This window comes from Sturnira hondurensis, unplaced genomic scaffold (genome assembly GCF_014824575.4).
Source record: "Sturnira hondurensis isolate 20B ecotype Veracruz unplaced genomic scaffold, ASM1482457v3 Scaffold0017746, whole genome shotgun sequence".
Taxonomy (NCBI): domain Eukaryota; kingdom Metazoa; phylum Chordata; class Mammalia; order Chiroptera; family Phyllostomidae; genus Sturnira; species Sturnira hondurensis.
Window position 1 is genome coordinate 1,018,855 of NW_028090377.1, and position 27,585 is coordinate 1,046,439.

The 27,585-nt window shown below is 36.7% G+C and overlaps 1 protein-coding gene across 6 annotated transcripts in view; it reads right to left on the bottom strand.

Moving 5' to 3' along the window:
• NUP98 (nucleoporin 98 and 96 precursor) overlaps nt 1–27,585 on the bottom strand; it is a 110,207-nt gene that overhangs the window by 32,619 nt on the left and 50,003 nt on the right. For 5 of the 6 annotated variants that reach the window (XM_037068664.1, XM_037068665.1, XM_037068666.1 and 2 more), the window contains exons 13-18: nt 21,257–21,390; nt 19,264–19,451; nt 13,820–13,936; nt 7,111–7,409; nt 4,839–4,952; nt 4,031–4,169 (exon numbers count right to left, since the gene is read on the bottom strand). In XM_037068664.1, coding sequence (XP_036924559.1) covers nt 4,031–4,169; nt 4,839–4,952; nt 7,111–7,409; nt 13,820–13,936; nt 19,264–19,451; nt 21,257–21,390 — 991 coding nt within the window. Of the gene's footprint in view, nt 1–4,030; nt 4,170–4,838; nt 4,953–7,110; nt 7,410–13,819; nt 13,937–19,263; nt 19,452–21,256; nt 21,396–27,585 lie in introns of all 6 variants that reach the window. The other variant, XM_037068667.1, reaches the window with a different exon arrangement.

Consider the following 27,585-nt stretch of genomic DNA (forward strand, 5'->3'; position numbering starts at 1 on the left):
GTCTCACAAAACTGAAAACCTATAGCATTAAAAAACATCTCCACTTCCCCCTATTTCTAGTCATTGGCAACTACCATTCTACTGTCTATTTCTAGAAATCTGGCTCTCTAGATGCCTCGAAATGGAATCATACAATTTTATCTTTTCTGACTGGCTTGTTTCACTTAGCAAAATGAAGGTTCATCCATGTTGTCACCTGTGTCAGAATTTCCTTCCCTTTTTAAATGATGAATATTATTCCGTTGTATGTAGATAAATTTTGTTTACCCATTCATCTGTCACTGATGTGTTTCTTCTAACTCTAAGCTACTGTGAATAGTGCTGCTACAAACATGCGTGTATAAATGTTTTCAAGATCCTCCTTTCAATTCTTTTGGATACATACTTGGAGTGGAATTGTTGGATCATTTTAAATTTTTTGAAAAACCATTATACTCTTTTCCATAACAGTTGCACCATTTCCCTTTCCCACCAAACTATACACAAAGGTTCTAATTTCTCCGTACTCTTGCAAAAATTTACTTTTCTTAAACTAACCATTCTAATGGTTGTGATAGCTCGTTGTGGTTGTGATTTGCATTTCCCTATTATTTACGTTGAGCATCTTTGCATATGCCTGTTTGCCATTTGTATATCATCTCCAGAGAAGTGTATATTCAAGTCCCACTTTAAATTGTTGTTGTTGAGCTGATATTCTTCCTTCATATTCTGGTTATTGATCCCTTATCATATATATGACCTGAAAACATTTTCTCCCATTCCACAGGTTGCCTTTCCACTCTGTTTTTGCTCTTTGATGTACAGAAGTTTTAAATTTTGATGTAGTTCAATTTGTTTAAATTTATTTTTAATATTGTTGCCTGTGCTTTTAGTGTCATATCCAGAAAATTCTTATCAAATACAATGTCATGAAACTTAAAATAAAATTTTTATTCTAACAATTTTAGTTTTAGATCTTAAGATGGATTAAAGACCTAAACATGTAAGTTTTTTTTTTAATCATCCCCAAGGACAAGCTTACTGATTTTAGGGACAGAAGGGAGGGAGAGAAACACTGATTTGTGAGAGAAGCATCAATTGGTTGCCTTCCGTTTGCACCCCGATTGGGGACTGAACTGGCAAACCTATATAATGTGCCTTGACTGGGAATCAACCCTGTGACCTTTCAGTTTATGGGATGACACTCCAACCAACTGAGCCACATTGGCCACAGCACTTGATTTTTATATATAGCAGTGTAATGATTTAATGATCCCTTCTTCTGCTTCTGAATATCCACTTTTCCTAACAGCATTTGTTGAAGAGACTGTTCGCTCACCATGTTATGGTCTTGGCAATCTTGCCAAAAATCATTTAATTATATACATGAGGGTTTATTTCTGGGTCTTCTTATTCTCTCTTTTCCATTAGTCTATATTGTCTGTCTTTATGCCAATACCACACTGTTTAGGTCACTGTAGCTTTGTAGAGGTGAATTTTAAAGTCAGAAAATATAAGCCCTCCAAATTTCGTTCTTTCAAGTTCAGTTTGGCTATTTAGGATCACCTGAGATTCCATATAATTTTAGGGTGGACTTCTCTATTTCTGCAAAAGATGCCATTGGCATTTTGATATGATGCATTAAATCTGTAGGTTGCTTTGGACAGTGTGGAGATTTTAATAATTTTAAGTCTTCCAGTCCATGAAAATGGGTTATGTTTCCATTTATTTGTCTTCATTAATTTCCTTCAGCAATGTTTCATAGTTTTCCATGAACAAGCCTTTTGCCTTCTTGGTAAAAGCTACTTATGCCTAAGCATTTTATTCTATTTGGTGTTATTGTATGTAAGTGAAACTGGTTTCTTAACTTCTTTTTTAGATTGTTCATTGTTAGTGTACACAAACTGAGTTTTGCAGACTGATTTTGTATGCTACTAAATTTGTTAGTTTTAACAGTTTTTTTTTTAGTGGGATCTTTAGGCTATCTTTATATAAGATGAAAGCATCTGCAAACAAAGATAATTTTCCTTTTACTTCTTCAATTTGGATTCTATTTCTTGCTTAATTACTCTAGTTCAGACTTCCAGTATTATGTTGAATAGATGTAACACAGGCAAACCTATCTTGCTCCTGATTTTAGAAAAAATATTTTTCTTTTACTACTGAGTATGACATTCACTGTAGATTTTTTCAAAAAACCACCTTTCTTATGTTGATGTAGTTTCTTTCTAGCACTAGGTTGTTGAGTGTCTTTACTATGAAAGCATGCTGAATTTTGTCAAATGCTTTTCCTGAACCAAAGGGGATGCTCATGTTTTTCTTCATTCTGTAAATGTGCTGTATTGAGTAGGCCAAAAAGTTTTTTCCATACGATGGCTCTAGTAGTGCTTAGTTGCCTTTAACTTCATTCAAAACAGTTTTGATAGTGACAGCTGTCATATCAGCATGCATTTAAAAAAAGCTTATCAAAACTGGTGAATTTTTGTGCATCCATTTTAATACTGAAGATGGAAGAAAATACCTATTTTTGGCATATTATGCTTTATTTTGAGAAGGCAAAAACACAGCTGGAACACAAAAAAAGACTTGTGCAGCGTATGGAGAAGTGCTGTGACCAACTGAAAGTGATTTGTGAAGTTTCTTGGCACTATTGGTATTTTGACCAAATAATTCTTTGCTGTGGGGCTCTCTCATACACTGGAAGATGTTTAGCAACAGCTCTGGCCTCTACCCACTAGAATCCAATAGCGGGAGATAGCTGACATACTCAAAATATCCAAATCAATAAAGTTATTGGCAAAAATGAAAATGAAAAATGTGTCTTTTAATTTACTTTTTGGCCGACCCAATATTTGTATGTTGAACCCATCCTTGTATTGCAGAAAAAAATCCTATATGGTGATGGTGTGTAAACCTTTATTTAAATGTATTGTTACATTCTGTTTGCTAGTATTTTGTTGAGGATATTCACATTAATATTCATCACAGATATTGGTCTGTAGTTCTGTTACAATGTTTTTGTCAAGGCTTGAAATCAGGGTAATGACTGCCTCACAGAATGAGTTTACAAGTATTCTTTCCTCTTCGATTTTTGGGAAGAGTTTGAGAGGAACTGGTGTTAATTCTTATTTAAATGTTCAGTAGAGCCCTCACTGCTGTGGCTCAGTGGATTGAGCACCAGCCTGTTAACGAGAAGGTAGCTGGTTTGATTCGCTGTCAGGGCACATTCCTGGGTTGCAGGCCAGGTTCCTAGCTGAGGACGTGCAAGAGGCAACCAATCAATATACCCTTTGCTCATTGATGTTTCTCTCCCTTTCTTTCTCCTGCTCTTCCCTTCTAAAAGTAAATAAATAAATATTTTAAGAACACGTTCAGTAGAATTCACCATTGAAGCTTTTTATGACTTGGAGGTATTTGATTATTGATTCAATTTATTATTTACAGGACTATTCAGATTTCCTATTTCTTCATAATTCAATCTTGGTAGGCTGTGAACAAAAATGATTTGAGCTATGGCCCTTTCACCTGTAAGAGATAGCAGAAGCTCCTATCTCATACTAAAATGCAGAGAAAGACTTAAGCATGATCGCCACAGAAATACAAAAATAAAATACTACTAAAAATGTTTTTAGATATTAACAATTGAATCTGATAATATTAGAAAAAAAGAGGCAAGAGGTCATAGTCTTTATTATTTATCCTTTTAAATGAAAGAGAAACAACACGCATTATACAGTAAGTCAAAAAAGCAAATTACGAAAAAGTATGTATCAGGCACATATTTGTGTTTACAGGAAAAAACCCCCTGTGATTTAGCTGATTATTTCTTAAATATATAGAAAAATTCAGCCCTGGCTGGTGTGGCTCTGGATTGAGCAACAGTCCGCGAACCAAAGGGTTGCCGGTTTAATTTCAGTCTAGGGCACATGCTTGGGTTATGTCACCAGTAGAGGGTGTGTGAGAGGCAACCACACACTGATGTTTCTCTTTTTTCCTCCCGTCTGTTCTCTAAAAATAAATAAATATTAAAAAGGAAACAAGAAATTCATACCTATTTAGCCCTTCACCCACAGGTGGTTTTTGGTTATCATCTACATAGACAATAACTTCTTTCCTTCGGATATGCACAATATCATCCAAATTTAAATTTGTCAAATTCACTTCTCCTTCAAAATAGATTGAACCATAACCTGTAAGTCAGAGCAAATAGTTAAAAACTCATCCTGTATAGAGGGCAAATACTGATACCTCTAATAATTAGAAGGAGCAGACCACTTTAAACATTGATCTGTATTTTCAATAACCAAGCAATACCATGAATGGGTTATTTCACCCATAATATGCATGAATGAAGTCAATTACACTGTTACCTGGTTTAACATCTGTATTTTTCTAGCACTTACGTTGTTCTCCAACTAGCCTTCTTAAACTCTTACCAAGTATCTATCTATACTGCTGCTACGTAACCACCCTTAATAAGCAGTCTGCAGTAAAAGTTAAAATACCTGAAATTCCCCCCCAAAATTACATTTGTAGTAACTTAGTAATATGAAGTTGAACCTAAAGATTACCCATCTCTTATCAACTATTCAATTTTCTGACTTTCTATTTCTTGCTGTATACAATATTTACTTTAATTGTAGAACACTGCAAAGAGCCAAATAGTTACTAAGGAACATTATAAAGCTCTAGTCTTGTTTTGTTACTTGTCTGTTATTCAGGATAAGGTGGGTCCAAATGTTGGGGAAAAACAAGAATTCCTTTACAGGAAGCTCTATAAAGAGCTTCTTTTACTTAATTACTAAAATAAGGTGTAGATCTCCGGCTTATACACTACTAACTACTAAACTCACACTCACCTTTACGACCAATAGTGAAGTCAGAGACAATGCACTCTCCTTTTTCATTGGTAATTTTAGCAAGGTCATCCATAGATGGAATAGTATAGTAACCAACCTTAGTGAGAACAATGCCTATAATAAAATAGAAAATAAAATAGAGTATTAATTGTGATTATCCTTAGATAGAAGAATTTAATACTCCACTTAAATTTTTTTCTATGAGTAATTTAAAAAATCACCTAAATAATCATTAACTAAGTTATTATATGGAGAAAATATATATGAATAAAACATTTTTCCAAACTGGTTTTCTAAGAAGCGCTACTGCTAGAAAAATGTGTAAATGTGTTTTAAAGTTTCCTGTTCAAGTAAGTCTAGGAAATAGGCACAGCATGTGCGGGACAGCATATTTACAAGTTCTGGAAACTTGCAAAATACTGAAGTCTACTTAACTTTACTTAACCCAGTGTTTCTCAGACTACACCACAGAACCTTCTTTTCACTGACATCCATTAATACACTAAAGTATGAAAGGCACTCCACAGACTATACTTTAGGAACAGCTTGCTTAATCCATTTTTTGAAAACATTTTCCACCTGAAGATACCAAAACCCAGGATGGAATAAACCTGCCTTGGCTTACACAGCAAGTCAGTGGTATAGGTAGAGATAAAACTACAAACCAAGTACTTCTTATTTTCCAGCCTACTATCTTCCATAAACCTCTTGTGTCTTTCAAATTTACAACCTGTGTACAACTAAAATCAAGATGAAAAATCCTCCATGAAAAAATCCCAAAGACAAATGGAAATCCCAAAGGTTTATATAATCAGTTTTTTTTTTTTAAGTTTCAACTAGGTAGATTTCTGAACAATTCAAAGAAAACAGTACAGTGGTATGCTTGTTCTAAGTACTCCTTGTCCATTTATATATAGATGTCAGGCTAACTTGGTTTTTGAGAGAAAATTTAAGGCCAATCTCCAGATTCCAGCAATGCCCACTGTATACTTGTGTCTCTACCAGCAAGGTTTAAAGGAATAAAATTTTAAATTGGGGATCAATGAGAAAACTAGAAACAAAAAATCGAGACTGAGTATTTGAAAAAAGATGTAGTATAGTAATAAATTCATGTAACTATACACACACAAGAATGTATACTTGGAATTCTTAATGTGACAGTATAAAGTTGTTTCCTTAGGGCAACAAGTAACCAGAAAATGCATTATTAGAATTCGCTTACTCTTCAGTGGTTTGAACTCTACATAAAGGCAGTAAAATAACTAGATACAGAAAAATTTTACAGACACTTCAAGAATAACTGTAAAGCCAGATATTCACTAATAGAGAATGAATTAACCAAACTTGGTATATTTACATAATGAAATACTATTGAGCAATGATTTCAAGTGCTGATATATACATCATGGATGGATCTCATAAAACTTAAGTGCTTAAGAGTCAAAAAGAATATTGATATATGATCCCATTTATATGAAGTTCAAGAATAGGCAATACCAACCTATGTGACAAAAGCCAGACTCTGATTAACTTTTAAGGATTGTGACAAAAAGGAAATTGTCCGGATAAAAGAAATGTTCCATCTTTTTTGAGATATTAGATATCTGGATTTGTTTGTGACAAAATTCATGGAAATGAAACAAGATCCATGCGCTTCACAATATATAAATTGTACCTCAAACTATAAAACAATTTTTTTAAAAAGAAGGTAATGACATTTATCAAAACCCAAATAAGATAGTATATCAACACAGAAAAAAGGCAAGTTTTAAGTATCCAATCAAGACACTCTACCCTCAGAGTTTATATTATTTGTTTCATGAATTAGCAAAAAATCAATTAGTTCATTATTGGGGGTTGGGGAAGAGCACAGGACGGAGATGATGATAAACAACCTCAGCAAGAGCTGCCATTTGAAATGTCTATACATGTTATTAGGCCTTCATGATATGGGTCTACATACTTTATCGTTTTATTAAAAAACTAGTAAGTACTCTCTGTAAATTTATAAAGCTAGGAAAACTATGAGGCTAGTCTCTCTGGCTATCAACTGTGAGATCTTTAAATGTTACCAGGAAACGAAATGTGAATTTATGAACTGACCAAACCATAAGTGAAAAGTGTTAATATGTTAACTTCTATAAAATGCAGTTAAAAAGAATATTTAAAAGTTCAGACAACTGACTTTCATTCCCTTGAAAATCTCTGACAAACAAAAAGATTATTTCAAATGACTGGTAAGAAATTAGTCATGTACCAATCCAAACCTGACCTGCTGGATGCACATGGTAAGTACTATTCTCTATTTCTTCCCGGTCATCCTGCAGCGACTCCTCATGAAAAGAGGTCTCTTCACTGCTTCCTTCCAGTCCATTCCGTAAGGCAGCGCGCATGTTCAGTGCAACAATGGTATCATCCACACTGCTACTGCTGTTGTGTTTATTTCCAGCAGTCTCTGGGGTTTGAGGAATGGGTTTGGCAATAGGGTTAGAATAAAATCGTGACATAAGAGAATCATCATCTCCATCCTGCTGATGATTCTCGTCAACAGGTTTGCTCAGGAAACTGAATCTGAAAAGGGAAAATAAAAATATTTGAACCACTTGTAGGAGTAGTAACAATGATAATAGCTAAGCCTTACTAAGCCTTTACTAAGTGCATGGAACTAACATAAAAAATATTAATACTACAGTAATCCCATAACCTGGAGTTACTATTATTCTTTTTACTTTGTAAAAAAGACAACTAAGTCACAGAAAATAAGGTAACATTCCCAAGGTCACAAAGCTCTAAGTGCTAGAGTTGGAATTTTAACCCAGGACATCTGGCTGTAGATTCTATGCTATTAACAGATCTACTTTCATGAACAAATGGGTCTGAGCATCAAATTTTTAGTTTAAAAAAAAGATTCGAACTTCAGGCCAAGATGAAGGCATAGGCAAGCACTTTGTGTACTCACACAACCAAAAGAAGGACAATAGATTTAAGACAAAAAAACAAGCAGAACTGCAGAAAACCAAACTGCATGTAAGCCCGGCAACCACGGAGTTAAAGAAGATATGTTCATTCAGACTGGTAGGAGGGGCAGAGGTGGGCAGCCAGTGCTAAGAGGGCTCACAACAAAAGGGGCGGCTGGAGGACCAGGCAGATGCCCGAGGTGGCAGCTGGCACCAGGCAGTCCCACATTTGCGTGCGCATAAACTGGGAGAACAACGGGGGAGCGAGAAAGACTGTGCAACCCAGGGTTCCAGGGCAGAGAAATAAAGCCTGAAAACCTCTGGTGGTAAAAAACATGTGGGGGTTGTGGTGGCAGGATAAACTCCCAGTCTCACAGGAGAGTTTGTTGGAGAGAACCACAGGGTCCTAGAATACACACAAAACTACCCACCTGGGAACCAGCACCAGAAGGGCCCAATTTGCTTGTGAGCAGCAAGGGAAGTGAGCACAAGTCAGGCAAGAGCTGAGTAAGTGGCACTGTTTCCTCTCAGACCCTTTCCGTCCATAAAGTGCCACAACACAGCCAAGTGGGTTGCCCCAAACCTGGCAAATACCTAAGGCTCTATCCCTTACAACATAACAGGCAAACCAAGAGGAAAAAATATGAAAGAACAGATCAAAGCTCCAAAAATAGAACTAAGTGGTGAAGAGGTAGCCAACCTATCAGATGCAGAGTTCCAAACACTGATAATCAGGATGCTCATAGAAATGGTTGAGTACAGATGCAAAATGGAGGAAAAAGTAAAAGCTATGCAAAATGAAATAAAGAAAAATGTACAGTGATGGAAAGGAAACCAGGACTCAAATCAATGGTTTGGAGGAGAAGGCGGAAATAAACATTCAACCAGAACAGAAGGAAGAAACAAGAATTTAAAAAAATGAGGAGAGGCTCAGGAACCTTGAGGACAAGTTTAAACTTTGCAACATCCAAATTATACGGGCACCACAAGGAGAAGAGGAAGAGCAAGAAATTGAAAACTTATTTGAACAATTAATGAAGGAGAACGTCCCTCATCTGGCAAAGGAGATAGACTTCTAGGAAGTCCAGGAAGCTCAGAGAGTCCCAAAGAAGATGGACCCAAGAAGGAACACACCAAGGCACATCATAATTACATTAGCCAAGATGAAAGCTAAAGAGAGAATCTTAAAAGCAGCAAGAGAAAACAAGACAGTTACCTACAAAGGAGTTCCTATAAGACTATCAGTTGATTCCTCAAAAGGAACCTTAAAGGCAAGAAGGGGCTGGAAAGTAGTATTCCAAGTCATGAAAGGCAAGGACCTACATCCAAGATTACTCTATCCAGCAAAGCTATCGTTTAAAATGGAAGGGCAGATAAAGTGTTTCCTAGATAAGGTCAAGTTAGAGGAGTTCATCATCATCAAGCCCTTATTATATGAAATGTCAAAGACTTATCTAACAAAAAGATGATGATCAAAACTCTGAACAGTAAAATGACAACAAACTTACAGCTATCAACAAATGAACCTAAAATAAACAAAAACAAATTCAGCAAACATCTAGAACAGGAACATTACCAGAGAAGCAGAGGTCATATGTAGGGTTATCAGTAGGGAGGAGGAAAGAGAAGAATGGGGGAAAAGATACAGGGAATAAGAAGCATTAATGGTAGGTACAAAATAGACAGGTGGGCCCTGGCTGGCGTAGCTCAGTGGATTGAGGGCAAGCCTGTGAACCAAAGGATCGCAGTTCGATTCCCAGTCAGGGCACACGCCTGGGTTGCAGGCCAATTACCAGCGGGGGACGCATGACAAGCAATCATACATTGATATTTCTTTCCTTCTCTCCTTCCCTTCCCCTCTGAAGATAAATACATAAAATTTTTTAAAAAATAGGGGGAGGTTAAGAATGGTATAGAAAATGGAGAAGAAAAACATATGTATGACTCATGAACACAAACTAAGGTGGGAGAATGCTAGTGGAGTGTGTGTGTGGAAGGCATAGTGGAATTAAGGGGAGAAAAAAAATGGGACAACTGTAATAGCATAATCAATAAAATATATTTAAAAAAGGATTCTCTACTATGTGGAGGTAAAAAAAATCAGTAGTGAGTTTCAAATTTAAAAAAACTGAGACTTTTGGCTCTGGCTGCTTTGGCTCAGTGGATTGAGCACTAGCCTGTGAACTGAAAGGCTATTGGTTTGATTCCTGGTCAGGGCACATGCCTGGGTTTCAGGCCAGGTCCCCAGTTGAGGGTATGGCAAGAGGCAGACAATGGATGTTTCTCTCCTTCTCTTCCCCCCTTTCCTCTGTATAAAAACAAAAATTTTAAAATATGTAAAATATAAAAAAATTTAAAAATGAGACTTCCTGTGATGACGGTACATCATGAGACAAAGCTCTCACCTCTTTGAACAACTACATTGAAATTACAACTAATATATAGAACCACCATCACTTGGAACCATCAGAAATCGAGTTGAATGGAGGTCTGACAACTACAGAATTAAAGAGAGCGCATTCATCCTGACTGGTAGGAGGAGTGCAGGCGTGGAATGGGCTAGTCCCTCACCCACATGTGGAGGATAAAAACTTGGGAGGGACATCTCAGGATCGAGGAGTCTCAGCCCCACACCAAGCCCTGCAGCCTAGGGTTCCAGTGCTGTGAACCTAAGTTCCCACAACTTCTGGCTGCAAAAACTAGCAGGGATGGAATCAGTGGAAAATTCTGGAGCCTCAAGCAGTTCCTATTAAAGGTCCCACACAACTCACTCCCTCTGACCTCCAGCACCAGGGTAGCAGCTTGAAAGGTACCAGTGCCATAAAGGGAGGAACTGGGATGTTGGGCATCAAGGCGAGCAGAGCACTGTCCCTCTTCTAAACCTTTCCTGCACAGAGCTGGCAACATGGTGCCATATCTGAGACTCCATCAACCTGGCTAACACTGACTGACCCACCTTGGGGATCCCTCAGGGAATCCTCCCAACTGACTTACAAGCCCAAACAGGCTGCTTTTCCATATAAATAATTGGTTCTGGCTCATGCTTCACAACTTCCTAAATCCTCTCAAACAGCAATAGCTGGCCTCAATGAGCCCCAGGCTGGGCACTAGCAGTAGCCAGCATAGACTCACAGCCTGGCTTTGCCTGGGAATCTCCAAGTCCAGAACAAGTAGCAGCCACCTCAGACTGCATTATGGCTCAGGAAGCGTGGCCCCTTTCAAAACACAGATGGGGGCTGACCTTGTCTTGCAACACTCCAGAAACCTTAGGGGAAGCCCACCCAGTGGGCAGCTAGAGACCACACTGGTGCACCACCACCCTGCACCTGTACAGCTGATCCTCCATGGAGGGTGGAGGTTGGTGGGCAGGGGGCAGAGCCAATCCTAACAGCTGACTGGCCGTGGTACATCCCTCCCATTAACATGCCAACAGCAATCAAGGCTCAACCATAAGAGGAGGGTGTACTCAGGCACACATAGTTACATCACAGACATTGTCTTAAAAACTGGAGTCAAAAAAGGGCACTCTTATTCAATTCTCATTGTCTAAAAATGACCTAACAAGTTCAACCCACAAACTATTCTTATAAATAAATGACCGGAACATAAGGTACCAAATATATTGCACAAAGGGCACACCTTGAGTATCCAGCTTGGGTGACAGGGGAGGCTGTGCCCCTGGACCCCATAGGACACCTACTACTTAGGCCATGCTACCAAGACAGGGAGTCATAGTAGCTCTACCTAATACACAGAAACAAACACAGGGAGGCTGACAAAATGAGGAGACAAACATGGCCCAAATGAAAGAACAGATCAAAACTCCAGAAAAAGAGCTAAATAAAATGGAGATAAGCAACCTATCATGTACAGTTCAAAACACTCATCATAAGGATACTCAAGGAACTTAATGAGGACCTCAGCAGCATAAAAAAGATCTAGTCAGAAACAAAGGATACACTAATTGAAACAAAGAACAATTTACACGGAAACAACAGTAGAGCAGATGAAGCCGAGAATCAAATTAATGATATGGAACATAAGGAAGCAAAAAACAACCCATCAGAACAACTAAAGAAAAAAGAATCCAAAAAAAATTGAAGGTATTATAACCAGCTTCTGTGATCACTTCAAGAGGTTCAACATTTGCATCATAGGGATGCCAGAAGAGAAAGAAATTGGAAATCTATTTGAAAAATAATGAAAGAAAACTTCCCTAATTTGGTGAAGGAAATAGACATGAAAGTCTAGGAAGCACAGAAAGTTGCAAGCAAGATGGATACAAAGGCCCACTCCAAGACACATCATAATGAAAATGACAAAGGTTAAAGATAAAAAGAATCTTGAAAGTATCAAGAGAAAGGAAGTTAAGTTATTTACAGGCCAAGTTCCCATTAGAATGTCAGCTAATTTCTCAAAAGAAAAGGCAGGCTAGGGAAATAAACTAAGGAGGGGAATGCTGGAGGGGTGGGGGGTGCAGGGCAAAGGGGGGATAAAGGTGGGGGGAAACTGGGAAAACTGTAATAGCATAATCAATAAAATACACTTAAAAAAAAAAAGAAAAGGCAGGCTAGAAGTGATTGGCAAGAAATGTTCAAAGTCATCAAAACCAAGGAACTACAGCCAAGACAGTTTTACCCAGCAAAGCTATCATTTAGAATCAAAGGGCAGATAAGGAGCTTCCCAGATAAGAAAAAAACTAAAGGAGTTCATTATTGCCAAACCACTATTACGTGAAATGTTAAAGGGACTTATTTCAGAAAAAGAAGATCTAAACTATGAACAATAAAATGGCAAAAACAAAAAAAACCGTATCTATCAACAATTGAATCTAAAAAACAAGCAAACAAGGACAGAGAGAGAGTCATGGATACAGAGAGCATTTTGATGGTTGCCAGATGGGAGGAGGGTGTGTGGGAATGGGTGAAGAGGGGAGGGAATTAAGAAGTACAGAAAGGTCATTACAGAATAGCCATGGGAATGTAAAGCACAGCACAGGAAATGGAGCAGCCAAAGAATTTATGACCCATGAACATGAACAGTGATGGGGGGATTGCCTGAGGGAGTAGACGGTATTGGGTGGAGGGGGGCAAACGGGGAAAAATCAGGTCAACTGTAATAGTGTAATCAATAAAATATTAAAAAAATAAAAACTGAAAAAATTTCAATTTCTTAATATTATCAACAAAGTATTAGGAAATACTTCATTAATAAAAAATCAAAGTAGAATTTTATCCAAAGAAAAAACAGGAGTGAATATATACACACACATATATACATATATGTGTATATGTATATATACAGAAAGTTTTCAGTGAGTCATGATTTTAAGTATGGGAATATCAAATAATCTAAATGTCCTCCAACAGAGAACTGACTGAATTATTTTAGATTCACAAATGACTTTATTGGGTCATTAAAAAAGAGGACACAGATAGTCATACTGATATAAAATGTCATTTCTAGTAAAATAAAAAATCAATTGAAATAAGCACATTACAGAATATATACCATTCACACATAACCTGTACAATATTTATCTATAAGAATATATTTATAAACAAATTTCTAAACTGTAAGAATATATACCAAACTATTCAGATTAATGTATATACTTCCACTGCCTCCTTTACACATTTTATACACTTCAATACTATTTTTCTTTGGCTTGGCTATAATGGCTATCCCTCCAATATTAACAGAAACAAATTTCCGTTATTTTAAGGGAGGTAAATGTCAAATGTATGCTAACCCTGTTCAAAATAAAATACATGGATACCAAAATAGTTTCACAGAATTCAGTCAGAAGAACTGCAATGATTTTAAGGTTTAAAGTACTCAGAAAGCAAAAACATTACTTAATTTCTAGGTGCTCATCTGCTATAATAGTTCTACACAACATTTGCTAAACTTCATAAATTTTCACAGAATAAATAAATTTTAACCTTAAAATGTAGAGTTCTCATTCTCCAAATGAGAATAGGGCACTCTCCCAGAAACAACCTGAAACAAAATTCAGTTTACCTCTCTCCATTTTCTGGATAATCAGTTGGTGAAGCTAGATCTTCTGATTCACGATTAACAGGAGAGAAGAGACTGCTATTGTTAAGGTTTTTCAAAACCAACTTCTTAATGCTCTTCCTATAAACAGAGACCAAAAAAAAAAAAACAAAAAACCACACCTCAGGCACACATAGTTACATCACAGACATTGTCTTAAAAACTGGAGTCAAAAAAGGGTACTCTTATTCAATTCTCATTGTCTAAAAATGACCTAACAAGTTCAACCCACAAATTATTCTTATAAATAAATGACCAGAACATAAGGTACCAAATATATTGCACTCTGGTATTTGGAAGAATAAACCTTATTAGATTCAAAACAAAGTGAGAATTACCCTAGAAAATATTATTTGTGGTTCTTTGAAGCACTGAGAACTTTAACCAAGCAGTTCACTCACTACACTATGTCTTATATTTCAATTATTTCTCTACATATCCTTTCTCTCTAAACATTTTCCATCTTTTTTTCAAATAGAAAGATATTTATTTACTTATTTGCTTACTTACTTACCTACTTACTTATAGAGAAGGGGCAAGAGGGGAAAAAGAGAGGGGAAAAAATATAGATTGGTCACCTTTCGCAGCTTCCAACCAGGGACCTGGTCAGCAACCCAGGCATGTGTCCTGACTGGGAATCAAACCTGCGACCTTTCAGTTTGCAGGGAGATACCCAACCAAACCCGCTCAGCCACACCAGTCTTGGCTTCCTTCTTTTCTTTTGGCACTAAGGATTTATGACTGTCTCCTCCCACAGAACTCAGCATGCTGCCCTGAAGAAAGGAGGTAAATACTTTTTCGACTAAATGAGAAAAACTTTTTTACCTTCTGTTACTGGATGATGCTCCCCTAGCTAAGCCATATCAGCATGATGAAAGATTTTTAAGACAAGACAGCAGTAGGAATAAAAAACTGTGATATTCAAAGATGCAAATGATCACAAATACCTAAAAAGTTCAGGTTTTTATACAGCAGATTTACTGAAGGCAAGAACCTCGATAGTGTACAAGCTTCAAACAGACGAATCAGTAGATGAGATCTTAATTAAGTTTCACTAAAACTCATGAGATGAATGCACTTTATTCCCTCTTAAGACAAAACAGAAGTCTAAGCACCAGATGACTCATATTTTAGACTCAAATGAGTTACATGGTAATAAATATCAGTAGTGTTTGTTCCAAACTTGTGTACACTAGTTATACTCCTTATTGTAATGATACCATTAAAAAAATAGGCACTTGAGCCCTGGCTGGTGTAGCTCAGTGGATTGAGCACAGGCCTGCGAACCAGACGATCGCAGTTCGATTCCCAGTCAGGGCACATGCCTGGGTTGCAGGCCAGTTCCCTGCAGGCCAACTCCCAGCAGGGGACGCACGAAAGGCAACCGTACATTGATGTTTCTCTCCCTCTCTCCTTCCCTTCCCCTCGAAAGATAAATAAAATATTAAAAAAAAAAAGGCACTTGAAATAGGCACTTGAAATGAAGAACTGTTATTTACATGAAAACTAAACTGATACTTGCCCTCCTATTAGTGAGACCAAATCATGCAGACTAATCCTCCTAGGAAGGATAACCAGAAAAGCTGAAACTATGTGTAAGAATCGAGAGCCAACAAGTTGTCAAAAACGACTGAACTAGCAACCTGTGGGGGACTGGTGACACAGGGAGGTGTCTGGCGTTTATCTCCTAAGGACTTCTCTGACTCCAAGGGGAAGGGTGAAGAAGAAGCTGACAGGACACTGGATGTCTTGTGGGATTTAAGGAGACAGAGACTTGAGTACAGTGGCACCAAGGGTGTGGAGACACCTGTGAATGACACTTATTTTGTGTTGAGATCTGGAAAGTCTCTACTCCTGAATTTAAGAAAAAGCCACAGTTTTGAAAATATAATAAATGACAAAATAATTTTTAAAAGACACAAAAGGAAATGAGCTACTTCTTGAAAGACAAATAGTCAATAAGCATATGGTAGGATATTCAACATCATTAGTCATAAAGAAAATTCAAATAAAAAGCATGAGCTACCACTTCATACCCACTAGGATGACTATTACAAAAAAGTAAACAAAACAAAACACGTGTTGACAAGGACATGAGGAAAACTGAAACACTGCACAGTGCTGGTGGGACTGTAAAATGGTGCAGCTGCTGTGGAAAACAGTTTGGAAGTTCCTCCAAAGTTAAATATAGAATTAATATACGATCATAAACAGTTCAAGTCCTAGGTATATGACTTGAAGATTTCAAAACAGGGACTCAAACAGATAACTGTACATCATGTTCATAGCGGTACTATTCATATAGCTAAAATGTGAAAACAACCCAAATGTCCATCAACAGATGAATGGATAAAGAACAAGTGATACATCCATACAATGGAATATTCAGCCTTGAAAAGGAATGAAGTTCTGATAACTGCTACAACATTAAGGAACGTTAAAAACATTATGCCAAGTAAAACAATCCAGACATGAAAGAATATTGTATGATTCTCTTTATATATCTAAAATGGGCAAATTCCTAAGGGCAGAAAGTAATATAGGGGTTTAACAGGGACTGAAGAAAAGAAATAGTAGGAATTATTGTCTGATGGAAAGTCCTAGAAATAGGTGCTAATTATTACACAACATTGTAAGGGATATTAAATATTAAAATGGATACATTTAGAAAAATGTTTAGATATGTTCATAATATTTTGTGATACTGGAAGTTAAGAATATAAAATATCCAAACCAGTCCCGACTAGTGTGGCTCAATTGGTTGGGCGTCACGCAACAAGCGAAAGGCTGCCAGTTCAATTCCCAGTCAGAGTACATGCCCAGACTATGGGTCCTGTCCCAGTCAGGGCCCATGCAAGAGGCAACCAATCAGATATTTCTCTCCCTCTTTTTCCTCTTCTTCCTCTCTCTCTAAAAATAAGTAAATAAAATCCTTAAAACATAAAATCCAGCCAGGGCTGGTGTGGCTCAGTGGATTGAATGCTGGCCTGAGAAGCAAAAGGTTGCTGGTTATATTCACAATCAGGGAACATGAGTGGGGGTTGCAGACCAGATCCCCAGTTGGGGGCAAGAGGAAACTGACTGATGCATCTCTCACACATCAGTATTTTTCTCCCTCTCTTCTTCCTCCCTTGACCTCTTTCTGAAAATAAATAAATATTTTAAAAAATTCGATCCCCCCCCAAAAAAGGGTGGATAAAGAAGACCTAAAAGGTTAGCAAGCCATACCTAACAACTATAAAATCACATTAAAAAAAATCGATGGATCATCTATAAAAATTAACTGTATGATGGACCATTAATGAAAAAGGGAACAATCACAGAATAGAGATCGTCAATAATGCCAGAAGTTAGTTCTTTGAGATTACCAATAAAACGGTAGATCCCTGGCCAGACTGACTGAGAAAGACGTAAGTCATAGGTAGGCAGGTGTCTACACACACACTCACGTCAGAAATGAAAACAGGGATAGCCCTACAGATTCTACCAAAATGAAAAAAAATGGGAATAGTCCTGTATCTTTTCAATAAATTAACAAAAACAACAACAATACAAATACTACTTCAGGCTCATGTATCTTGACTAGTACTAATATTTAATGAAAAACAAACAAACAAACAAAACCCAAACAAAAAAGCAAAACAACCTATCTTACACAAACTTCCAGAAAACAGAAAGAAAAAATACTACGCAATTTGTTTATTTGATTGGCACAACTTTATACCAAAACTAGATAATAATAATATAAGAAGAAACACTCAGACCAATCATGAATATAGAAGGCAAAAATCCTGGACAAAGTTTTACACATTGAATCCTACCAAAAGGAAGTCATCAAATATTACCAGGGCCCTCTGGTAGTTATAGAACATTCACAGGATGTAGAGTACAATACAGGGAATACAGTCAATGGGAAAAAAAGGAAAAAGAAAAAAGACCATTGAGAGTGACACCACAGGAAGTAGAAGCCAAGAAGGAAATATGGTATTAACAGCAAACTGTATACCTTCCCACTTGAATCCTTCCTATTTGTATATCATACTTGCAAGCCCTAAGGAGACTTGGTGAAACTGCCCTGACACACAGTTGGACTGACGAGTCCAAACCCCTTTCAACAACTGTGTCCCCAACAATTTGCTAAATGCTGGGAACAGAAGCATGAATAATAGTCTCTGCCTTCAAAATAATCTAATGCTACCCTAAGAAATGTATTAAAATTGGACTTTCCATCTTTTCTGAAGGAGCTTCTCACCATATTTTTAAGAAAAAAAAGGAACAGCAATTTTTTAAACATCATCAAGAACTGCAAGTGATGATTTCCTACTTTTTCTCCAAAGCCCGTCCCCTAAAAAACAACACTTTCCTTTCTAATTAGAAAAGTACTTGCCCTGGCTGGTGTAGCTCAGTGGATTGAGCACAGGCCTGTGAACCAAAGAATCATGGTTCCATTCCCAGTCAGGGCACATGTGTGGGTTGCAGGCCAGGTCCCAGCAGAGGACCCACAAGAGGCAACCATACATTGATATTTCTCTCCCTCTCTCCTTCCCCTCTAAAGACAAATAAATAAAATCTTTTAAAAAAGTCAATATTAAAATTTTTTTTAAAAAGCAGAAAAAGAAAAGTACTTGCTGCCTATGTGTGCGTGTATCTAACTATGTACCTGGGAAAATAAACAATCCAGAAATAAAATGTCCTAAAGTTACATTTTCAGATGTTAACTACTATTAAGAGTTTAGTGCGTATTTTACCTCAGGTTTTTTTCCTATGTGTAATGTATCAACACTCTAGGGCATATTTGCTCCAATACATAATTTAAGTATAATTTCTATTTACTAACAAATGGAATCTTCTATAAATTTTTTGTATAATTATTATTGAGTCAATAGCTGTATTTATGAGAATCAAAACTGTACAGAGATTCTTCTTAATCAGTTTGGGCAATTTCATTGTAAGAAAACAGTGTTTTCTGCTTAAAATAAAATTATGTAGGCATTAACCTCAAAAACAAATAAAAAAAACATGTATATGTAAAACTTAAAAACATATTAATTAAAATATTTTATGTTAACAGTTACCCCTAAAAAATAATCAGGTCTCTGCCTTCAAAATAATCTAATGCTATTCTAAGAAATGTATAAAATTGGACTTTCATTCTGTGATGTTCTATGTTTTTCAAATAAAAAAATAATTGTATAACATTGTAATATATTTAAATAAATAATTACATATTATTTTATATTTAGTTCATATTAATACAGGAAGGGCAAAAGTAGGTTTACAGTTGTTTATATGGAAAATAATACAATAATTCTAAGCAATACAAGAATCTGTTTTGTGGTCTCAAACTATAAACCTACATTTGTCCCACCCTGTATTTTATACTTAAATTTTAACAAAAATAAACTCACTTGGGCATGAACGCTCCATTGGCTAAGGATGGTTCATCATCATCCAGTCCATCAAAGAGATGAGACTTGGCTGTGCCTGTTGTTTGTAAAGCCTTTGGTCGAACTCTGGTAGCAGGGCGGGGTGTCAGTTTATAATGGGTGGGTGTAGTGAGAGCCTTCTGGGCTGCTGGATTTGTTGGTTTCAATCTCTGAAAGACAAAAGTATCAAGGCAAGTTCTAGTTTAACTCAAATATATAATTTTGGCCTTAAAAATCAGAGTGCAAACCTCACCTCTGCCATTCACACACTAGACATCTCTAGAGACCTTGGATTTCAGAAAACAAAGATTATCAACACCTAATGTTGTATGCATGCGTGAATGCTAATTGAACTGTATTTACTCCTCTATCACTGACTTCTACTCATCTTGCCAGCCTCCATTTCAACTGTTTGTCTGACTTGTTTTAAAATGTAATTGACATACTGCATCTGAAGTGCTTTGTAAGTCAAAATGTACTAATATTAATATAATTTGTGCACTTCTCTTCATCTTACAAAAAAGAATAGCCTACAGTATTTTTTTCTAAAAGAAGAATGACAATATTTAGTCATTTTAAGAAAAAGATAGTATCAGCCCTGGCTGGTGTAGCTCAGTGGATTGAGTGCAGGCCTGGGAACCAAAGGATTGCAGTTCGATTCCCAGTCAGGGCACATGCCTGGGTTCCAGGCCAGTTCCTAGCAGGGGATGCATGAGAGGCAACCATACATTGGTATTTCTCTCCCTCTCTCCTTCCCTTCCCCTGTAAAGATAAATAAATAAAATCTTTAAAAAAAAAAGAAAAAGATAGCATCAAAAAATTATAAGAAAATAATTTTTCAAATAAATAAAAAATTTTATGGCTCAAGAAAATCTGAGATACAACTCTGATTGAAATTCAACTGCTATGTAATCCAAATCACTCTCAAAAAACAGATGGATAGATGTTAGCTTGCATTTATCCATCATTTAGCAAACATTGATAATTACCATGAATCAAATACTACTGAGAATAAAAACAATAAAATTACTTTCCCTGATTTTTGACAAAACTACAATTTAGTGTAGGAAACACACAACTAAATTAAGACTCCAGGCTGATTTTGATGGCACCTTTATCATGTTTCTATAGCATCTTCAGGACATCAGACTTTTGTTTAATAGTATATACCACTTGAAACAACAATGTCTAACTATGAAAGTCAATTTATTCTTCTCAAAATTCAGACCTACACAATGTACTTTCTGAGGTGTCTGTGATCTTTTACAATTCTGTGCCTTTTCTCGGAAATGTCTTAACCTAGACTACTCATTTCTACGCATACACACAGAACGTGAAATGTTATCTCTTCTGAAAGGTGTTACCAAACTCACTTAAGAACCTATGCTCTTCCCTCTGTTACACTTAATTTTTTATTAAGACTCATTTAACATAAAAGTCACCATCTTAATGCATAAAATTCAGTGCTTTTTATTATATTTACAAGGTTGTGCAACCATTACTGCTACCTAATGCCATAACACTTCCCTCACTCCAAAAAGAAACTCCCCTGGCTGGTGTGGCCCAGTAGATATCTGAATATCACAGATTGAGTGCCAGGTCTTCACACCAAAGGGTCACTGGTTCAATTTCCCAGTCAGGGCACGTGCCTGGGTTGCAGGCCAGGTCCCCAGTTGGGGGCATACAAGAGGCAACCACATATTGATGTTTCTCTCCTCCTTTCTCCCTCTTCCACCCCTCTCTAAAAATAAATAAAATCTTTAAAAAGCCCTCCCCTCCAGACCAGTGCCCATTTTACTGTCTGTCACACTACCTTTCACCAGCAAAAATAATTTATCCCCTGGCATAGTGAAAAGCATAAATAAATGTGTCTTAAAAATTAATTACACCTAAATTTGCTTAGGCTTTATATGTAAAAGATTACAATCTGCATATTTAGTTTAAACTCTCTGAGAATAAGAATCCTTAAATTTACCTCTTCTTTCTTCTTAGGGTCTGACATGGGATTCCGGAAGAGAGGAGAGTCTCCGAAAGGTGAGTAGGTCAGACTGTTGATGTGCTGCTGGAGAACAGCCTGCTGTGCAGCAGAGGCATTTGGATCTGTCAAAGCTTTTTACAAAAAGAAAAGAAAAAGCAGATGTTATTCCAAGGATCCAGTGCATACACAGCAAGAGAACTCAAAACTCTTTTTGAAGATGTGGTCTTCAAATGTTCAGAATCACTCAATGGCATTACTGGTGGGGAGCAGGGGAGCAACTGTGAAGAAATCAACAATCAAAGGAACGGGTCAAAGATGAAGAGGCACTGACTGCATAAGAGACAACATAAATTAATTTTACTTAGCTGTTCATTGTTATTATTAATCAATGATACGTAAATTAAAACAACCTTGAAGAAGTATTCTTATACCTACCTCATTATCTCTCAGTTAAAGGCACAGTTATACTAGTCTTTGACTTTAAAAACATTACAAAGTGGTTTAGTCTGTCTAAAAGAAACAACATGAGAGTATATAGAGCAAGTACTATTTTTAGTTTTCAACATAATAATTTCAAGCATGGAAATTTAACCCAAGGATTTAATTAAACTAAAAACAAAATACAGAAAAATGGTAAGTTTTCAGTGAACACTGTATGTAAAAGCCAAGAATTAGAAATAACCTATGTCCAACATTAACAACTGTAAAAATCATGGTATATCAACATGGTGGGTTAAGTAGTTATTAAAAATACTCATAATGTGTTTCGTTGTAGAAATAAAAAAGTATCTTTAATTTAATAAGTAAACATCCCTGAATTAAAAATATTATGTATACTGAGAATACAGAAGGCAGCAGCATACAAAAAATGAAGACAGCTGTTAAGGCATCCTTACGGGTTTAGTATTTATATCACACTACATTGAGGCAAAAATTAAAAGGAATAAAGGTCACCTAATTAGTCTAAATTTTCTTTCAAAGTATAAGAACAAACATGTCATCAATCATAGAGAATTTAAGAAACAGAGAGGTAACAAAGATCTACAATGGTACACAGTAGAAAGAAAAAAGAACCCCACATTATCTGCATTATATCTTGATTGATGAAGAAACCTCTTTGCAAGATAAGTATTTCCAAAAAGACTGATAAAAAAATCAAATCACACTTAAGTCATTTTAGAGATATACTTTTATTCCGTTACAAACTAAGGCTAAAGCTAATATATAATACAATACACATTAAAGGAGTGCTATAAACAAAACATTTTGAAATTTTTAATACTCACAATAGGGAGAAAAAACATAGCAGCAGCAGCATTAACAAAAAACGCAAAATACACAGCTAAAACTAAATTTGTGACAAAGGCATAGTTCCACTTGAGTCAAATTAAGCTTTCTTAAAATTGAATGTATTCATTAAATACTAAAACACTGCAGGGTGAACTTTATTTATTTATCTATCTATCTATCTATCTACCTATTTTTCTAGTTATTTTTAAAAGCCTTTCTTTAGTTTAAGATTTTACTTATTTATTTTTAGAGAGGGGGGAAGAGAAGGAGAAAGAGGAGGAGAAAACTATCAGTCTGTGGTTGCTTCTCATGCGCCCCATACTGGTACCTGGCCCACAACCCAGGTATGTGCCCTAACTGGAACTGGCGACCCTGTGGTTTGCAGTCCACACTCAATTCACTGAGCTACACCAGCCAGGGCTGTAGGGTGAAATTTAGAGAGTGCAAACTTGTACTCATGATTTTGAAACCCAAGGGAAATGTCAATTTAAACAGCATGTAGTACCCTGACTGGTGTGGCTCAGTTGTACCACAAAGCAAAAGGTCGCCAGTTCAATTCTCAGTCAGGGCACATGCATGGGTTGCAGGTTCAGTCCCCAGTTGGAGCACAACCAACTGGAGATATTTACCTCTCATACTGATGTTTCCCTCCCTCCCGTGCCCTCTCTCTAAAAAAAAAAAAAAAAAACAAAAAAAAACTTTAAAAAGCATATAGTACGTCATCTGTATTCAGAAAGTTCTTAAACCCACTTTAGGACTACAGGTAAGAAAAATAATGTAGAAAAGTATCTTTTGGTACACACTGGAACAAAGTATCAGTAGTGTTATTCTGTGGACTATTTGAGATGACTCAAGGAAACCTGAGTATTTTTAAATACTAATATTCACTGGTCAGTTTGCTACTTCAGTCAGTTACCCATTAAAAAGCTGACTCACACCAGCTGATCCCATCATTTAAAGATCTTATTTATTTATCTTTAGAGGGGAAGTGGAGGAGAGAAGGAGAGAAATATCAATGTATGGTTGCCTCTCATGAGTCCCCTGCTGGGAACTGGCCTGCAACCCAGGCATGTGCCCTGACTGGGAATCGAACCGCGATCGTGTGGTTTGCAGGCCCACGCTCAATCCACTGAGCTACACCAGCCAGGGTTGATGTGTAAGTAACCCCACTTGAATTTGTGCAAAAGAATAAAAACTTCCATTAGAATTCCAAACATAAGTGGAAAAATGTGTAAGGATGTTTTTATTTTCATATGTTTAAGTATTAAATCTCTATGTTAACTGTATCATGTAAAAATACAGGGAAAAAAGATCAAACACATTAGCAAAAATAAGGTAAGAGAATAAATAAGGAAGCACAAGCACTAGTTAAGCTACCACTGGTGTTATATCCAATTCTGATCATAATAATTTGAAAACATACCAAAAAACTGCACTGTGATCAAATGACTGAAGTACTAGGACCCTGGCTGGTGTACTGAGTGCTGGCCTGCGAACCAAGGGTTGCCAGTTCAATTCCCAGTCTAAGGCACATGCCTGGGTTGTGGGCCAGGTGCCCAGTGGGAGGCATGTGAGATGCAGCACTACACACTGATGTTTCCCTCTCTTTCTCCCTCCCTTCCCTTCTCTCTAAAGTAAAAATAATTTTTTTAAAAAGAAAGGCAACAGGAAAATGTTTAAAAATTAAGTTTTCTGAGAAGAGAAACAGCTGATGACACTTTATCTGGAAGAAAGATGCAGACAATAAGGTTCTGTAAAGAAACTGTAGCAGACTGTTTTGCTTAGCTTTAGGGGGTAAAAGTAGAACCACTGGGTAGAAATATTATGAAGGCAGGTTTTGTTTTTTAAACAAACTCAACAAAACAGTGGACTAGACTGATCTGTAAGAAAGGCACCTTAACTGAGGTTATTATTAGCTAAGTAAAGGACTCCCACAATAGGGATGGACTCCAAGAGACTCTAAAAAGCACCTTTCTAAGATGTCTGTGATGCAAAAATGTACATTCTAGATGTCAACACAGCCCTGACCAGCATGGCTTGGTGGATTGGGCATTGTCCCTTAAAGCGAAAATCATAGGTTTAATTCCCAGTCAGGGCACACACCTGCCTGGGTTGCGAGTCAGGTCCCTGGTTGGGGACATGTGAAGAGACAACTGATCAGTGTTTCTCTCTAACATTGGTGTTACTTTCCCTTTCCCTCCGCCTCCCTTCTCCTCTCTCTAGAAAGAAATAAAATTTAAAAACTAAAAGGTTAATACAACTATTTTTAAGTGGGCAGTAACACTAATTATGCAAGTGTAATGCTAAATTTTTTGGTCAGAAACTTTTTAATAGGCTTTGAAAAAAAACAGGATACAGAGAACAGGCTGATGGTTGCTAGAGGAGGGGGGTTTTCAGGGATGAAAAAGGTAAAAGAATTTAGAAATACATAATGGTAGTTATAAAACAGTCATGGGGCTGTAAAGTACAGCATGGGGAATATAGTCAATGATACTGTAATGACTGCGTATGATGCCGGGTGGGTACTGGAACAATTAGGGGGAACCCTTTGTAAAGTACATGATTCTCTAACCACTATGCTATACACCTGAAACTAACACAAAATACTGAATGTAAACTTAATTGAAAAAAAATTAAAAGAAAAAGATGAAATCATTAAAAATGATTCAGAAGGCTATCCAAGTAAAAATGGCAGGTTACAATATTTATGTTACTACCTTCTATTGAAAACAACCAAAAATAATGAAAATATCATTTTTAATGATATAGCTGATTCTAATACTCAAAAGAGATCAATTAGAATTCTAATTCAAGTTAAGAACAATCTCACAGTAACCAGAGGGGAGGTGGGAGGGGATAATGGGGGGGAATGGTTTTCAGGAACAACTATAAGGGACACATGGACAAAACCAAGGTGGGGTGGAAGCAGGGGAGAGAGGTGGGGCTGGCTGGGGTGGGGGGAGAATAAAGGGAGGTAAATGCAGACAACAGTACTTGAACAACAATAAAATAATTTAAAAAAATTCTAATTCATCTCCGCTCCCTCCAAAGACCTAAATAAAATCTATGGTTAAAAATATTAAAATATATTGATATAACTCATAATTACAAAGAATAGGAAAGTAGAAAATGAACAGATGACTACAATAAAAAACAAAGCAGTATCTGCCCTGGAGAATCTCAGAAAGTTTAGGAATTCAAGAATAACAACTTTGATGAAGACTGAAAACAGGAGAGAAGAATCAATGCAAAGTATACATGCAAAACAATGACAGCATCATCCTTCTAATCCCTGAAACTCAACAGATAGGCCAAAAATATCAGTGTGTGTGCCTCTGACGAAACCAAGTTAACAATGGAAAGAACCAGGGCAACTAGTTTGGGTGCTTGCATCATGCCACAACTGACATTTAGAGGACCCTTGGATAATTAACTGGTTCCTGCCTGGACTAGTTAGCTACCTTAAAGTGGAACCAACTGGTACACAAGCTCTACCCATACATACAAATAACCAGTGAGCCTTTTATTATTTTATTCTTAAATATAAATGGGCAAAGTCACCAAGCATTAAAGAGTAAGATCAAAACAAAAATAATCCTGAAGATTTAAGGAAGAGAAGAACCTGTACAAACATCAGAATCAGCTTTAGCATTAAAAAAAACTAATGCCAATGAACAAATTCAGTTTTGGCTGGTGTGGCTCAGTGAATTGAGTGCCAGCCCGTGAACAAAAAGGGTCACCAGTTCGACTCCCAATCAGGGCACATGCCTGGGTTGTGGGTCAGGTCTCCAGTAGGGGGTGCGTAGAATCAACCACACATTGATGTTTCTCTCCTCTTTCTCCCTCCCTTCCCTCTGTCTAAAAATAAATAAATATAATCTTAAAAAAATTAATGCCAATTAAGAAATTAGAGTTTCAAGAAAAAATTGCATCTAAGAACCAGATGTTTAAATAAACTTTCAAAGAACAAGAAAGAATTCCTATACATTAAAAATAATTAAAATAAAAAAAGGTCAGCAGGCAATCAAATATCTCCTAAAAAGTAGAAACACAGCAAAAAACAAACAAAAAAACCCCAACCCCCCCTTGCCCCCGAATTATGATTGAAAAGGTCTAAGCAGATCTTGAAATTTCACGACAAAGGGATAATCCTAAATGTTTGTGGGAGTGGCAGGAACAAGGTCCAAGAATCAGAAAGGCATTAGACTTCTCATCAGCAATGGTTAATGCAGGAAGGAATACAGTAAAAGTTGTGAGAGCAAATTATTTTCACACCAGAACTTCTTAACATTAAAGTGTGTGAAACGAATGAAGATACTTTTAGATGTGTAAGTGGTCAAGGTTTACCTTTCATACGCACTTGGAAATACATCCCAGAAAACTTGGGGGGAAAAGAGGAAAACCCTACATCCAGGACACAGCAGCTCCCACTGGGAGACTTGAAAGGAGCATCCTGGAGCAATGCGGAGGGGCCCAGGGAATGATCAGAGTCCACACTGCCACAGAGGACAGAGGGATCAAAGAAGGAAGCATTCTAGGGTAAAAGAATTCTGATAACATCCTTGAGAATTTAAACTACTTTGGGAAGGCAGCAAGGGCTGGCAGTGGAAGAGAAAAAAAAAAAAAAAGAATCAGAAATCCCAGGACAAGCTGTACAGTAAAGGTGTATTTGGCAGGGCAGCACTGTTTTCCTACTTATAATAAATGTTGTGTTTATTTGCAATTTCTATGCTTTAACCTAACAAAAGAGGACAGTGATAATTTAAGACAGAACATGTTATCAACTTCATCAATATAAAAATATAGAGATGCAAAAGAAATGAAAGAAAAAGAAGGGTAAAGAAGGGCAATTAATACACTAATATTCTTATTTGACCAAGGAGAATCAAGAAATACTATTCCCTATTTGACAGAATAAAAAAATGTATATAAGGCCACAACTTAAATATGCAAAGGCTTCTCAAAATGTGGTATATGGAGTACCATAGTACTGGAGACGAATTTAAATTTATATCCACCCATCTATCCACACTGCT